This window comes from Ranitomeya imitator, chromosome 1, assembly GCF_032444005.1.
Source record: "Ranitomeya imitator isolate aRanImi1 chromosome 1, aRanImi1.pri, whole genome shotgun sequence".
NCBI lineage: Eukaryota > Metazoa > Chordata > Amphibia > Anura > Dendrobatidae > Ranitomeya > Ranitomeya imitator.
In genome coordinates this window covers 1,188,690,016-1,188,705,902 of record NC_091282.1, presented here as the reverse complement: position 1 = coordinate 1,188,705,902, position 15,887 = coordinate 1,188,690,016, and the positions used below count along the sequence as shown (strand labels likewise).

Below are 15,887 nucleotides of genomic sequence, written 5' to 3'. Positions count from 1 at the left end.
ACACCATTTCTGGACCTATTGTTTAAATTAAGTTACTTGTGTTTTTTCATTGCGTTTTTGTGTGCTTTTTTTTTTTACACGCGTTTTTAATCGCTTTTTCAACGCTGTGTTTTTCGTCTCTTTGGTGTGTCATGCTTTAAATAAAGCTGCATTATTTTTCATACTTCCTGTTTTTTTTTTTGCTTTGACAAAACTTTATTGACACACTTAGGTGCGGATTACATGTGTTTTTGATGCGTTTCCGCCATTGGAAACGAGCTTAAAAGACGTATGTTTTTTTTACCTTCGGAATTTACGCACCTAATGCAAATGTATGCAGATTTCACCAATTAGATGAAATCACAAATGAATCCATAGCACAAACAGCAGCGAAAGCCACATGTAACACGCATGCGTTTTATCACGTAAATGCTGAAAATTTGTAGTGTAAAAATTCTACTATATGCAGACTGAACCCCAACAACCATGCCAGTACTATACATATACGTATATACATTTGGAAGTAAATATTTGTGGGAGTGGAGCTTTCAGGCCGTGCCACCAGTAATAAGACACAAAGGGCCCGATTCGTCATTTGCAAGGTTTTTTAAACCCAAATCCTGTCCACAATGGCGAACATTAGCCCATAATTACCAAGTGAATTTTATACTTAATGACCAGGCCAATTTTTACAATTCTGACCACTGTCACTTTATGAGGTTATAGCTCTAGAACGCTTCAAGGGATCCCACTGATTCTGGATTGTTTTTTTATGACATATTGTACTTCATGTTAGCGGTAAAATTTCTTTGATATGACTTGCGTTTATTTATGAAAAATGGAAATTTGGCAAAAATGTTAAAAATTTTGCAATTTTCATACTTAATTTTTGAGCTCTTAAATCAGAGAGTTATATCACACAAAATAGTTAAGAAATAACATTTCCCACATGTCTACTTTACATCAGCACAATTTTGGAAACATAATTTTTTTTTGTTAGGAAGTTATAAGGGTTTAAAAAGTTGACCAGCGATTTCTCATTTTTCCAACAAAATTTACAAAACCATTTTTGTTAGAGACCGCCTCACATTTAAAAGTGAGTTTGGGGGGGGTCAATATGACAGAATGGTGTCACTTTTGGGTATTTTCTAAAAACTGCACCCCTCAAGGTGCTCAAAACCTTCAGGTGCTTCATGAGAACTAAAGCAATGTGGAAGGAAAAAATGAAAATTTTACTTTTTTCACAAAAAATTTACTTTAGACCCAAACTTTTTTATTTTTATAAGGGTAACAGGAGAAAATGGACCACAAAATTTGTTGTGCAATTTCTTCTGAGTACATTGATACCCCGTACATGGGGGAAAGCCACCGTTTGGATGCATGGCAGAGCTCAGAAGGGAGGAAGCACCGTTTAACTATTTGAACGCAAATTAGCTGGAATCAATGGTGGGCGCCATGTAGCGTTTAGAGACCCCTTGATGCACCTAAACAGTGGATGGAACCTCCCCAATTCTAACTCCAACCCTAACACAGCCCTAACCCCAACCCTAACCACAACACACCCCTAAGCCTTATCCCAACCCTAACCGTAATCCCTACCATAACCACAACTCTAACCACAACCGTAACCTCAACACCACCATAATCCCAAAAAAAACCTAACCCCAAGCTTAGCCCCATCCGTACCTCTAGCCCCAACCCTAACCCTAGCCCCAGCCCTAACCCTAGCCCAACTCTAACCGTAGCTCAACCCTAACCCTAGCTCTAACCCGAGCCCCAATCCTTAACCTAGCCCAATCCTTAACCTAGCCCAACCCTAATCCTAACTCTAACCCTAACATAGCCCCAACCCTATCCCAACCCTAACCCTAGTTCTATCCCCAACCCTAACTCTAACCCTAGCTCTAACCCTAACCCTAATGAGAAAAAAAGTAAATTTTTTTATTTTATTATTCCTAGCTCTAACCCCAACCCTAACTCCAACCCTAACCCTAATGGAAAAAAAAAAGTACATTTTTTTTATTGTATTATTCCTAGCTCTAACCCCAACCCTAACTCTAACCCTAGCTCCAACCCTAACCCTACTGGAAAAATGGAAAAAAAAAAGTACATTTTTTATTTTATTATTTTTACGTAACTAAGGGGGTGATAAAGTGGGGTATTATTTACTATTTTTTAATTTTGATCACTGTGATAGCATCCATCACAGTGATCAAATTGAACCAATAGGAAAAATCTCCTATTATTGCCGGGTGTCAGCTGGCAGATCTCGGCAGGAGCACTGCACATGTGGCCGCCATTTTCTTCCGGGAAGATGACGTGGAGGGACGTGGGATGGAGCCGGAAGGTCCGGGATGCCAGAGGTAGCGGTGGGGCTCGGGGGACCCTATTTCTCACTCCTTTGGTATGCTACATCATATCAGAGGAGAGAGAAATAAATGGGACATCTGCGGTCGCATTATACGGTGAATAACCATGGTAAAAACCGACCCCGGGTATTTTCCGACGCTGGGGGGGGGGTGCTATACCCTTATTTCTCAGCCCCCGTTAAAAAGCGGCGCTGAGGAATAAGTACCTTTAACTGCAGCCATTAAAAGGTGTATTGGCGAGCATTAACGGGTTAAAAAACAGGTGAACGCATATAGAAAATAGGCACAAATTAAAAGAAGAGTAGAGACGAAAAATAACCTAAAACTATTCAAATAAAGGCACAAATTCAATAAATGCAAATGCAGTTTGTGTGGTTATTACTGGTGCAAGGACTTGAAGGCTCCACTCTTGGTTTGCTCAGTAACTGTGTATTTTGCTCAATGCATTCTAATGGCTCCATTTACTATATTACACATCAGCAGTGTAGGCACAGAACATAATAACCGGCATACACAAGAACAGGCAGCCATGAACTACAGAGCTTCATTTACCTTTTCCTCTATTTCTTTGAGTTGCCGCTTTTGAAGTTCTATCCTGTCTTCAAGTTCACGGATTCTCTACGGAAGGAAAGTTAAAGAGTATTAGTGCTTTTAAAGAGGAAGATGTTTTCTATAAAGTGCTAGGAAACATAATACTTGGAGTCATCAGCTCCACAACAGAGGATCCGATGAAAAATCCTCAAAAAATATAAAACACTTCAAAATGTTTGGAAAACTCTTCCTAATAATTTCATTGGGAAATAATTTTTTTTCATTTGTTTTTATATTAATTTACTTTTTCATTTATTTCACATAGTCTGCCCCAAATATGGTCCCTTTAGAGTAGCATTTTAACATATTAATACATTATTTTTATTGCTGATTTCACCTGTAACTGGGGCTTGTATTTTAGCCCCAGTTACAATGGAAATGCAGCCTCCTCAGCAGATCTGAATTGGTCTCCTAGATCGACGCAGCTCCTGCCTTTGGATATCTGGTGATCAAATGATCGAAGGCTCCTGAGGAAGTGTTAATAGCTTCCAATACAGTATACACAACAGCTGTTCAGCGCTGGGTATACAGGGATAAGGAAGCCAGCGATGGAAATTAACCATCTCTGCCTTATCTGTTGGGAGTCTGGCTGTGCCTGACAGCAGGCTCCCCAATCTATCAGTCTATGGGCGGTCCAGACCTGCTTAATAAGATATAATAAAATGAGTTTCCTAAATTAATTAATCCCTTTCAATGTACATTATCAACCTAAAATTGAAATTTTTCTTGTAAGGAAAAAAAAAAGTTTTTCATAAATGTGCTGAATCCAATTTTCAGCCATTTTTGGTCCATGTGACAATTTTTAGCATCGGTATATCATCAGTTTTTCTCGCATGCAACCAGTCTGTGAAATATGGACAAAACACGGATGGAACACGGATAATATTTGTGGGCTGTCCATTTCTTTTGCAGAATTATATGCTTGAATGGGTAAGTTTGGTGCAAAAAAAAGAAAAAAAACGGCTCTTGCACACCTAACTAGTCCACAAAGAACATGGTCGGTCAAAACCTATAAGGTAAAAGCCATGAAGAATAAAATGCCAAAATAATTGCACCTCCCCCAAATAATACCATAAAACCATACCATAAAAAGCTGCTAAGAGCTGTGCATGTACCCCCAAAAATGTAATAACAAAAACTACAACGCGGCACACAAAAAACAAGACCTCCTTCACATGGTTCCTTCAACAAGGAAATAAAAACTATATGCAAACTTTTTAATTTTTACAAAGTTCAAATTTTATTAAACCACGTTAAAAGGTTGTCCAAGTTTTTTTTTTATTTTTTTACTATGAACCAAGAAAGTAACATGCAGGTATAGTTGCAACTACCTGGCTGTTCTACCCGGCACCAGCTCAGAGCAGCCGCTCTTGCCGGCGGTTCAGCTGCTCCATGTGAACAGTGCAGCTCTTTCTCTTCTGGACTGCTCTGTTAATGGGGCGTCACTGCTGATTGACAGCCGTCTTTCTGCAGTTAGGCAGTGAGGAACTGGCTGACAATTAGAATGATGGTGGTAGTCACGCCCCATCAACAGAGCAGAGCAGGAGAGAATCTGCTGTTATGTGGACGTGATGTCGCTGGAAGCTGCAGAATCGCCCACAGGAGTGGTCAGTGACTGCTCAGTGCCAGTAGAGATCGGGCACAACAGGTAGGTAGTTCGCAACTGCCTGCCTGTTAGTTCTAAGGAACACTGCAAAAATAAAAAATTGTCTCGGATTTAGACAAAAAAAGACCTTTACAAGTTTGTTATCACCACATTCGTACTAATCTGTAAAATTATATTACCAGATGATTTGTACAACACAATGAACCTCGTAGAAACAAACCCCTCTCCCTAAAAATTACAGAATTGCATTTTTTTTCAACATTTCGTCTCACTTTTCATCTAATATATACAGTGCCTACAAGCAGTATTCAACCCCCTGCAGATTTAGCAGGTTTACACATTTGGAATTAACTTGGCATTGTGACATTTGGACTGTAGATCAGCCTGGAAGTGTGAAATGCACTGCAGCAAAAAAGAATGTTATTTCTTTGTTTATTTTTTTTTTAAATTGTGAAAAGTCTTTTCAGAGGGTCATTTATTATTCAACCCCTCAACCCACCAGAATTCTGTTTGGTTCCCCTAAAGTATTAAGAAGTAGTTCAGGCACAAAGAACAATGAGCTTCACATGTTTGGATTAATTATCTCTTTTTCCAGCCTTTTCTGACTATTTAAGACCCTCCCCAAACTTGTGAACAGCACTCATACATGGTCAACATGGGAAAGACAAAGGAGCATTCCAAGGCCATCAGAGACAAGATCGTGGAGGGTCACAAGGCTGGCAAGGGGTACAAAACCCTTTCCAAGGAGTTGGGCCTACCTGTCTCCACTGTTGGGAGCATCATCCGGAAGTGGAAGGCTTATGGAACTACTGTTAGCCTTCCACGGCCTGGACAGCCTTTGAAAGTTTCCTCCCGTGCCGAGGCCAGGCTTGTCCGAAGAGTCAAGGCTAACCCAAGGACAACAAGGAAGGAGCTCTGGGAAGATCTCATGGCAGTGGGGACATTGGTTTCAGTCAATACCATAAGTAACGTACTCCACCGCAATGGTCTCCGTTCCAGACGAGCCCGTAAGGTACCTTTACTTTCAAAGCGTCATGTCAAGGCTCGTCTACAGTTTGCTCATGATCACTTGGAGGACTCTGAGACTGACTGGTTCAAGGTTCTCTGGTCTGATGAGACCAAGATCGAGATCTTTGGTGCCATCCACACACGTGACGTTTGGAGACTGGATGGCACTGCATACGACCCCAAGAATACCATCCCTACAGTCAAGAATGGTGGTGGCAGCATCATGCTGTGGGGCTAATTCTCAGCCAAGGGGCCTGGCCATCTGGTCCGCATCCATGGGAAGATGGATAGCACGGCCTACCTGGAGATTTTGGCCAAGAACCTCCGCTCCTCCATCAAGGATCTTAAGATGGGTCGTCATTTCATCTTCCAACAAGACAACGACCCAAAGCACACAGCCAAGAAAACCAAGGCCTGGTTCAAGAGGCAAAAAATCAAGGTGTTGCAGTGGCCTAGTCAGTCTCCTGACCTTAACCCAATTGAAAACTTGTGGAAGGAGCTCAAGATTAAAGTCCACATGAGACACCCAAAGAACCTAGATAACTTGGAGAAGATCTGCATGGAGGAGTGGGCCAAGATAACTCCAGAGACCTGTGCCAGCCTGATCAGGTCTTATAAAAGACGATTATTAGCTGTAATTGCAAACAAATGTTATTCCACAAAATATTAAACCTAGGAGTTGAATAATAATTGACCCACACTTTTATGTTTAAAATTTATAAAAATTTAACTGAGCAACAAAACTTTTTGGTTTGTAAGATTTATGCATCTGTTAATAAATCCTGCTCTTGTTTGAAGTTTGAAGGCTCTAACTTATTTGCATCTTATTAAACCTGCTAAATCTGCAGGGGGTTGAATACTACTTGTAGGCATTGTAAAGCTGAATGTGTGTTTGTATGTGTGTATGTATGTATGTATGTATGTCCGGGATTGGCATCTGCACCGTCGCAGCTACAGCCACAAAATTTTGCACAGTCACACGTCTGGACCCCAAGAGCGTCATAGGCTATGTTGTGAGGCGAAATTTTAACCCCGCACTTTCCAATTCACCAAAAAATTTTGCCCCTATCTACATAATGGGGAAAAGTGAAAGGAAAAGTGTTGGAGGCAAATTGACAGCTGTCAGATGTGAACAAGGGGGACTTAAAGAATGAGAGCGATGGCGCCAAAGAGTATATACCGTACAGTTGCAAAGGTGGGGCCCCGACATGGGATACTCACCACACACGGGGATATGAACACACACACAAAATGCGCCACACACTACTACGTGCTTGAACACATATTACCCTCAGCACACATTTCACCATACATACACCAACCTCGCCACATAAAAGTCGAAACACAAAAGTCGCCGCTCAAAACTCACTACGCCAAAACTCGCCACATGCAAAAACTAGGCTCACGCAAAACTCGCCACAAGTGCAAAACTCACCTCATGGAAAACTCGCACACGCGGAAAAATTGCCACATGCACAAAAGTTGCAACACATGCAAAAGTTGCCTCACACAAAACTTGCACATACTCAAAACGCACCACACATAAAACTCACCGTGCGCAAAACTCGCCATGCGTAAAACTTGCTGCACACAACTTGCTACACTAACCTGTCACATGCAACTTGACACACAAAAAGTTGCTACACGCATGTCGCCACACAAAACTCATCTCACAAAAGTCGCTACATGCATGTCGCCACGCGCAACTTAACACACACAACTTGACAAACGAAACTCGCCCTAAAACACACACAAGTCTGGTATTATCCTTCAAAAATAAAAATCTGATTAATAAGCAGACAAACTACAAGAGCAACAAATGTACCATATGGGAAATACGGCAGCTGTCAGTCACATGACCTGTCTTTTATGTGTATGTGTGAGCTAATATATACTGCCAGGGGGGAGGGCTTCCTGTTGGCTGGGGATTTATCAGGCTGCCAATTTAGCTTACAAATACTGAGGTAAAAATATTGACCAAATAACGTGTGAACGAGGTCTAATACAGGAGGAGAGGACACACAGGTATATACTATATACAGGAGGAGATGACATACAGGTATATACTATATACAGGGGAGATGACACAGGTATGTACTATATAGAGGAGGAGATGACATACAGGTATATACTATATGCAGGAGAGATGACACAGGTATATACTATATGCAGGGGAGATGACACACAGATATATACTATATACAGGAGAGATGACACACAGGTATATACTATATAGAGGAGGAGATGATATACAGGTATATACTATATACAGGAGGAGATGACACACAGGTATATACTATATACAGGAGCAGATGACCTACAGGTATATACTATATACAGGAGATGACATACAGGTATATGCTATATATAGAAGATGACATACAAGTATATACTATATACATGAGATGACACACAGATATATACTATATACAGGGGAGATGACACACGTATATACTATATACAGAAGGAGATAACATACAGGTATATACTATATATAGGAGATGACATACAGGTATATACTATATATAGGAGGAGATAACATACAGGTATATACTATATACATGTTATGGCTGGCAATCAGGCAACACAGCGTGCAGTAATCAGCGCACATACAGAGATCTGGCAATAACCCAAAACAATAGGACGAGCTCTGAGACGTGGAATCTCAGTAGACTGCAGTACCTGATCTATCCTCACACAACTGGAAGCAGCAGTGGATTGCGCCTAACAACTACCTATGCAACTCGGCACTGCCTGAGGAGCTGACTAGCCTGAAGATAGAAATACAAGCCTGACTTACCTCAGAGAAATCCCCCAAAGGAATAGGCAGCCCCCACATATAATGACTGTTAGCAAGATGAAAAGACAAACGTAGGAATGAAATAGATTCAGCAAAGTGAGGCCCGATATTCTAGACAGAGCGAGGATAGCAAAGAGAACTATGCAGTCTACAAAAAACCCTAAAACGAAAACCACGCAAAGGGGCAAAAAGACCCACCGTGCCGAACTAACAGCACGGCGGTGCACCCCTTTGCTTCTCAGAGCTTCCAGCAAAAGATAATAACAAGCTGGACAGAAAAAACAGAAAACAACTAGAAGCACTTATCTAGCAGAGCAGCAGGCCCAAGGAAAGATGCAGTAGCTCAGATCCAACACTGGAACATTGACAAGGAGCAAGGAAGACAGACTCAGGTGGAGCTAAATAGCAAGGCAGCCAACGAGCTCACCAAAACACCTGAGGGAGGAAGCCCAGAGACTGCAATACCACTTGTGACCACAGAAGTGAACTCAGCCACAGAATTCACAACAGTACCCCCCCCTTGAGGAGGGGTCACCGAACCCTCACCAGAACCCCCAGGCCGACCAGGATGAGCCACATGAAAGGCACGAACAAGATCTGGGGCATGGACATCAGAGGCAAAAACCCAGGAATTATCTTCCTGAGCATAACCCTTCCATTTGACCAGATACTGGAGTTTCCGTCTAGAGACACGAGAATCCAAAATCTTCTCCACAATATACTCCAATTCCCCCTCCACCAAAACAGGGGCAGGAGGCTCCACTGATGGAACCATAGGTGCCACGTATCTCCTCAACAACGACCTATGGAATACATTATGTATGGAAAAGGAGTCTGGGAGGGTCAGACGAAAAGACACCGGATTGAGAATCTCAGAAATCCTATACGGACCAATAAAACGAGGTTTAAATTTAGGAGAGGAAACCTTCATAGGTATATGACGAGAAGATAACCAAACCAGATCCCCAACACGAAGTCGGGGTCCCACACGGCGTCTGCGATTAGCGAAAAGCTGAGCCTTCTCCTGGGACAAGGTCAAATTGTCCACTACCTGAGTCCAGATCTGCTGCAACCTGTCCACCACATAATCCACACCAGGACAGTCCGAAGACTCAACCTGTCCTGAAGAGAAACGAGGATGGAACCCAGAATTGCAGAAAAATGGAGAGACCAAGGTAGCCGAGCTGGCCCGATTATTAAGGGCGAACTCAGCCAATGGCAAAAATGACACCCAATCATCCTGGTCAGCGGAAACAAAACATCTCAGATATGTTTCCAAGGTCTGATTGGTTCGTTCGGTCTGGCCATTAGTCTGAGGATGGAAGGCCGAGGAAAAAGATAGGTCAATGCCCATCCTACCACAAAAGGCTCGCCAGAACCTCGAGACAAACTGGGAACCTCTGTCAGAAACAATATTCTCAGGAATGCCATGTAAACGAACCACATGCTGGAAGAACAAAGGCACCAAATCAGAGGAGGAAGGCAATTTAACCAAGGGCACCAGATGGACCATTTTAGAAAAGCGATCACAGACCACCCAAATGACAGACATTTTTTGAGAAACGGGAAGGTCAGAAATGAAATCCATCGAAATATGTGTCCAAGGCCTCTTCGGGACCGGCAAGGGCAAAAGCAACCCACTGGCACGTGAACAGCAGGGCTTAGCCCTAGCACAAATTCCACAGGACTGCACAAAAGCACGCACATCCCGTGACAGAGATGGCCACCAGAAGGATCTAGCAACCAACTCCCTGGTACCAAAGATTCCTGGATGACCGGCCAGCACCGAACAATGAAGTTCAGAGATAACTTTACTAGTCCACCTATCAGGGACGAACAGTTTCTCGGCCGGACAACGATCAGGTTTATTAGCCTGAAATTTCTGCAACACTCTCCGCAAATCAGGGGAGATGGCAGACACAATGACTCCTTCCTTGAGGATACTCGCCGGCTCAGATAACCCCGGAGAGTCGGGCACAAAACTCCTAGACAGAGCATCCACCTTCACATTTTTAGAGCCCGGAAGGTATGAAATCACAAAATCAAAACGAGCAAAAAATAACGACCAACGGGCCTGTCTAGGATTCAAGCGCTTGGCAGACTCAAGATAAGTAAGGTTCTTATGATCAGTCAAAACCACCACGCGATGCTTAGCACCCTCAAGCCAATGACGCCACTCCTCGAATGCCCACTTCATGGCCAGCAACTCTCGGTTGCCCACATCATAATTACGCTCAGCAGCAGAAAATTTCCTGGAAAAGAAAGCACATGGTTTGAACACTGAGCAACCAGAACCTCTCTGTGACAAAACCGCCCCTGCACCAATCTCAGAAGCATCAACCTCGACCTGGAACGGAAGAGAAACATCAGGTTGACACAACACAGGGGCACAGCAAAAACGACGCTTCAACTCCTGAAAAGCTTCCACGGCAGCAGAAGACCAATTAACCAAATCAGCACCCTTCTTGGTCAAATCGGTCAATGGTCTGGCAATGCTAGAAAAATTACAGATGAAGCGACGATAAAAATTAGCAAAGCCCAGGAATTTCTGCAAACTTTTTAGAGATGTCGGCTGAGTCCAATCCTGGATGGCCTGAACCTTAACCGGATCCATCTCGATAGTAGAAGGGGAAAAGATGAACCCCAAAAATGAAACTTTCTGCACACTGAAGAGACACTTTGATCCCTTCACGAACAAGGAATTAGCACGCAGTACCTGGAAAACCATTCTGACTTGCTTCACATGAGACTCCCAATCATCTGAGAAGATCAAAATGTCATCCAAGTAAACAATCAAGAATTTATCCAGATACTCACGGAAAATGTCATGCATAAAAGACTGAAAAACAGATGGAGCATTGGCAAGTCCGAACGGCATCACCAGATACTCAAAATGACCCTCGGGCGTATTAAATGCCGTTTTCCATTCATCTCCCTGCCTGATTCTCACCAGATTATACGCACCACGAAGATCAATCTTAGTAAACCAACTAGCCCCCTTAATCCGAGCAAACAAGTCAGAAATCAATGGCAAGGGATACTGAAACTTAACAGTGATCTTATTAAGAAGGCGGTAATCAATGCACGGTCTTAGCGAACCATCCTTCTTGGCTACAAAAAAGAACCCTGCTCCCAATGGTGACGACGATGGGCGAATATGTCCCTTCTCCAGGGACTCCTTCACATAACTGCGCATAGCGGTGTGTTCAGGTACGGACAAATTAAATAAACGACCCTTAGGGAATTTACTACCAGGAATCAAATCGATAGCACAATCACAATTCCTATGCGGAGGAAGGGCATCAGACTTGGACTCTTCAAATACATCCTGAAAGTCCGACAAGAACTCTGGGATGTCAGAAGGAATGGATGACGAAATAGACAAAAATGGAACATCACCATGTACTCCCTGACAACCCCAGCTGGTTACCGACATAGAGTTCCAATCCAATACTGGATTATGGGTTTGTAGCCATGGCAACCCCAACACGACCACATCATGCAAATTATGCAGTACCAAAAAGCGAATAACTTCCTGATGTGCAGGAGCCATGCACATGGTCAGCTGGGCCCAGTACTGAGGCTTATTCTTGGCCAGAGGTGTAGCATCAATTCCTCTCAACGGAATAGGACACCGCAAAGGCTCCAAGAAAAATCCACAACGTTTAGCATAATCCAAATCCATCAGATTCAGGGCAGCGCCTGAATCCACAAACGCCATGACAGAATATGATGACAAAGAGCACATTAAGGTAATGGACAAAAGGAATTTGGACTGTACAGTACCAATAACGGCAGAGCTATCGAACCGCCTAGTGCGTTTAGGACAATTAGAAATAGCATGAGTAGAATCACCACAATAGAAACACAGTCTGTTCAGACGTCTGTGTTCGTGCCGTTCTACTTTAGTCATAGTCCTGTCGCACTGCATAGGCTCAGGCTTACTCTCAGACAATACCGCCAGATGGTGCACAGATTTACGCTCGCGCAAGCGACGACCGATCTGAATGGCCAAGGACATAGACTCATTCAAACCAGCCGGCATAGGAAATCCCACCATTACATCCTTAAGAGCTTCAGAGAGACCCTTTCTGAACAAAGCCACTAGTGCAGATTCATTCCACAGAGTGAGTACTGACCATTTTCTAAATTTCTGACAATATACTTCTACATCATCCTGACCCTGGCATAAAGCCAGCAGATTTTTCTCAGCTTGATCCACTGAATTAGGCTCATCGTAAAGCAATCCCAGCGCCTGGAAAAATGCATCAACATTACTCAATGCAGAATCTCCTGGTGCAAGAGAAAACGCCCAGTCCTGTGGGTCGCCGCGCAAAAAAGAAATAATAATCAAAACCTGTTGAATAGGATTACCAGAAGAATGAGGTTTCAAGGCCAAAAATAGCTTACAATTATTTCTGAAGCTCAGGAACTTAGTTCTGTCACCAAAAAACAAATCAGGAATCGGAATTCTTGGTTCTAGCATCGATTTCTGATCAATAGTATCTTGAATCTTTTGTACATTTACAACGAGATTATCCATTGAGGAGCACAGAGCCTGAATATCCATGTCCACAGCTGTGTCCTGAAGCACTCTAATGTCTAGGGGAAAAAAAAGACTGAAGACAGAGCTAAGAAAAAAAAATGATGTCAGGATTTCTTTTTTCCCTCTATTGGAAATCATTGAAAGGCTCCTTGTACTGTTATGGCTGGCAATCAGGCAACACAGCGTGCAGTAATCAGCGCACATACAGAGATCTGGCAATAACCCAAAACAATAGGACGAGCTCTGAGACGTGGAATCTCAGTAGACTGCAGTACCTGATCTATCCTCACACAACTGGAAGCAGCAGTGGATTGCGCCTAACAACTACCTATGCAACTCGGCACTGCCTGAGGAGCTGACTAGCCTGAAGATAGAAATACAAGCCTGACTTACCTCAGAGAAATCCCCCAAAGGAATAGGCCGCCCCCACATATAATGACTGTTAGCAAGATGAAAAGACAAACGTAGGAATGAAATAGATTCAGCAAAGTGAGGCCCGATATTCTAGACAGAGCGAGGATAGCAAAGAGAACTATGCAGTCTACAAAAAACCCTAAAACGAAAACCACGCAAAGGGGCAAAAAGACCCACCGTGCCGAACTAACAGCACGGCGGTGCACCCCTTTGCTTCTCAGAGCTTCCAGCAAAAGATAATAACAAGCTGGACAGAAAAAACAGAAAACAACTAGAAGCACTTATCTAGCAGAGCAGCAGGCCCAAGGAAAGATGCAGTAGCTCAGATCCAACACTGGAACATTGACAAGGAGCAAGGAAGACAGACTCAGGTGGAGCTAAATAGCAAGGCAGCCAACGAGCTCACCAAAACACCTGAGGGAGGAAGCCCAGAGACTGCAATACCACTTGTGACCACAGAAGTGAACTCAGCCACAGAATTCACAACAATACAGGGGAGATGACACAGCAGGTATATACTATAGACAAGGGAGATGACATACAGGTATATACTATATACAGGAGATGACATACAGGTGTATACTATATATAAGGGAGATGACAAACATGTATAAACTGAGGTGAAAATGAGATGTGTGAGGTGAAAATGAAAAGGTGTGAGTGCAAAATGAGAGGAGTGAGGAAAAATAGTGGAGTGATCAGAAAATGACAGATGTGAGGTCGAAATGACAAGTGTTAGGGGGGAATGAGAGGTGTAAGGGAGAAAATGAGAGGTGTGAGGGGGAAAATGAAAGATGTGATTGGGAAAATGAGAGGCGTGATGGGAAAATAAGAGAAGTGAGGTGCTATAACTAACCACAGATATTTACTATGGCCAGGCAACGCCGAGATCTTCAGCTAGTCTATATATATAGTAAAAAAAAAAGCAAACATGCTAAGTATTTCAATGACAACCTATTGAGAATCCGCGATACAAATATATCCACCGGGAGATCAGTGCCCGCTGCTCTCCGCTATGACTCAGCGTCTCTTCCTGGATATAAGGCATTAGCTGGAGGGTAATGCTATTTGTGAACTGCTACTTACAGTAAGTCATAATCCATAATCCTATAATAATGGCGAGCGTCCGCAGACGGCGTAATAAGGCGGCCTCCTGTGTCCTCAGTCTCAAACTCACAGCTTGTCATTAGCATCATGAAATAAAGGCAAATCAGGGTTTAGTTATTGCTAGAATTGAGTAACAACCAGTGACGAGCAACCGTGCTGGGATAAGGTGTTATCTGATCATGCTCGGGTGCTAACCGAGTGTCTCTGTCGTGCTTGAAAAATATGTTAGAGTCCCCGCGGCTGAATGTTTCGCGAGTAGTCGGCAGCCACAACACCTGGAGGTATTGGCTAACAAATAGGCAATCCCTAAAAAAAAAAACTGAGCCATATCCATTCTTTTGATCCGAGTCACAAATAAAACTCAGCCATTTAAGTCAACATGTCCATGAAAAAAATGGACGTATGTGTGCCGTCAGTGTGTTATCCGTGTGTGGTCTGTTTTATACGGTTTTAACGGGTAGGAGAAGCTTGAAAAAAAACTATTCTTTGCATATGAGAAAAACAGATGTCACACTGAAGATAAAAAAAATGGACCAAAATTAGATGAACATTATATCCCGCATGCTGACTAAAAAAATGATACAAAGAAAAACCTTTTGAATGAGGCCCTACATTCAGGGATATGGAGTGTTGGGCCAAGTGCAATGGCTGCCATGTTGCTTGCCAGCCAGCTTTCCTGGGAGACTTTAGGCCAGATGATTCATTATACCGGAACACTAGTATAAGGCTATGTTCACACACAGCATTTTTGCAAAGGTTTTTTTTTTTTCTCTGCACCAAAACCTGTTTTCTTGGTAGTACAAACGCTGATTTTTTTAAGCTTTTTTTTTGCCCTTTCTCATTGCTTTCCATGGGTGAAAAACACTGAAAGAATGGACATGCTGCAGTTCTCAAATTCTGTCAGGAAAAAAAAAAAAAACACGTGGATGAGATTTAGGAAATCTCATAGCTTTTGCTGGTACTGTAAACCGCAGCTTCTTTTTGGCAGAAAAAAACTGAAGCAAATTTTTGAAAACTGTTGCACTAAAGGTAGGATTTTGCAACTTTGGCCTTTTTATGCCACTTTCATCAACTTTCTGAAAAGCAGGTGGCTCTTAGCGAGACGGTACGTGGCCTGTCCGACAAACTCATCATCATTTACCTCACATAAAGGGCATTAATTATAGCAGAGGTGTCATTTAGTCAAAGGCTCTGGTGCGCGGCAGCTGAAAGATTCACTAAATTTATGAATCTTGCTCACGATTATAATTGCCGTGGAAAATACCAGTCTTGATTAATCGGCTCTATAGTTCTTTCAATGAGATGTCTAGCAAAATGTATTTTTTAGGATTTGTTACAGATACATATCAGACAGAGGATTGGACTGGCCCACCGGAGAACCGGAGAATTCACCGGTGGGCCCTATCTTCTCCTTCAGGAGAGTTTATGGTGCAAACATTATAGCTGAACGCTTTAATGATAACGCAT

At 42.7% G+C, this 15,887-nt stretch overlaps 1 protein-coding gene across 8 annotated transcripts in view; it reads right to left on the bottom strand.

The window, feature by feature from the left end:
• Positions 1 to 15,887, bottom strand: part of JAKMIP1 (janus kinase and microtubule interacting protein 1) — a 211,713-nt gene that overhangs the window by 13,005 nt on the left and 182,821 nt on the right. For all 8 annotated transcript variants that reach the window (XR_011317025.1, XR_011317024.1, XM_069744820.1 and 5 more), the window contains exon 20: positions 2,901 to 2,966. Coding sequence is in view for 6 of the 8 variants with exons in the window: in XM_069744820.1 (XP_069600921.1) it covers positions 2,901 to 2,966 (66 nt within the window). In the remaining 2 variants the exon portion in view is untranslated. The remainder of the gene's footprint in view (positions 1 to 2,900; positions 2,967 to 15,887) is intronic.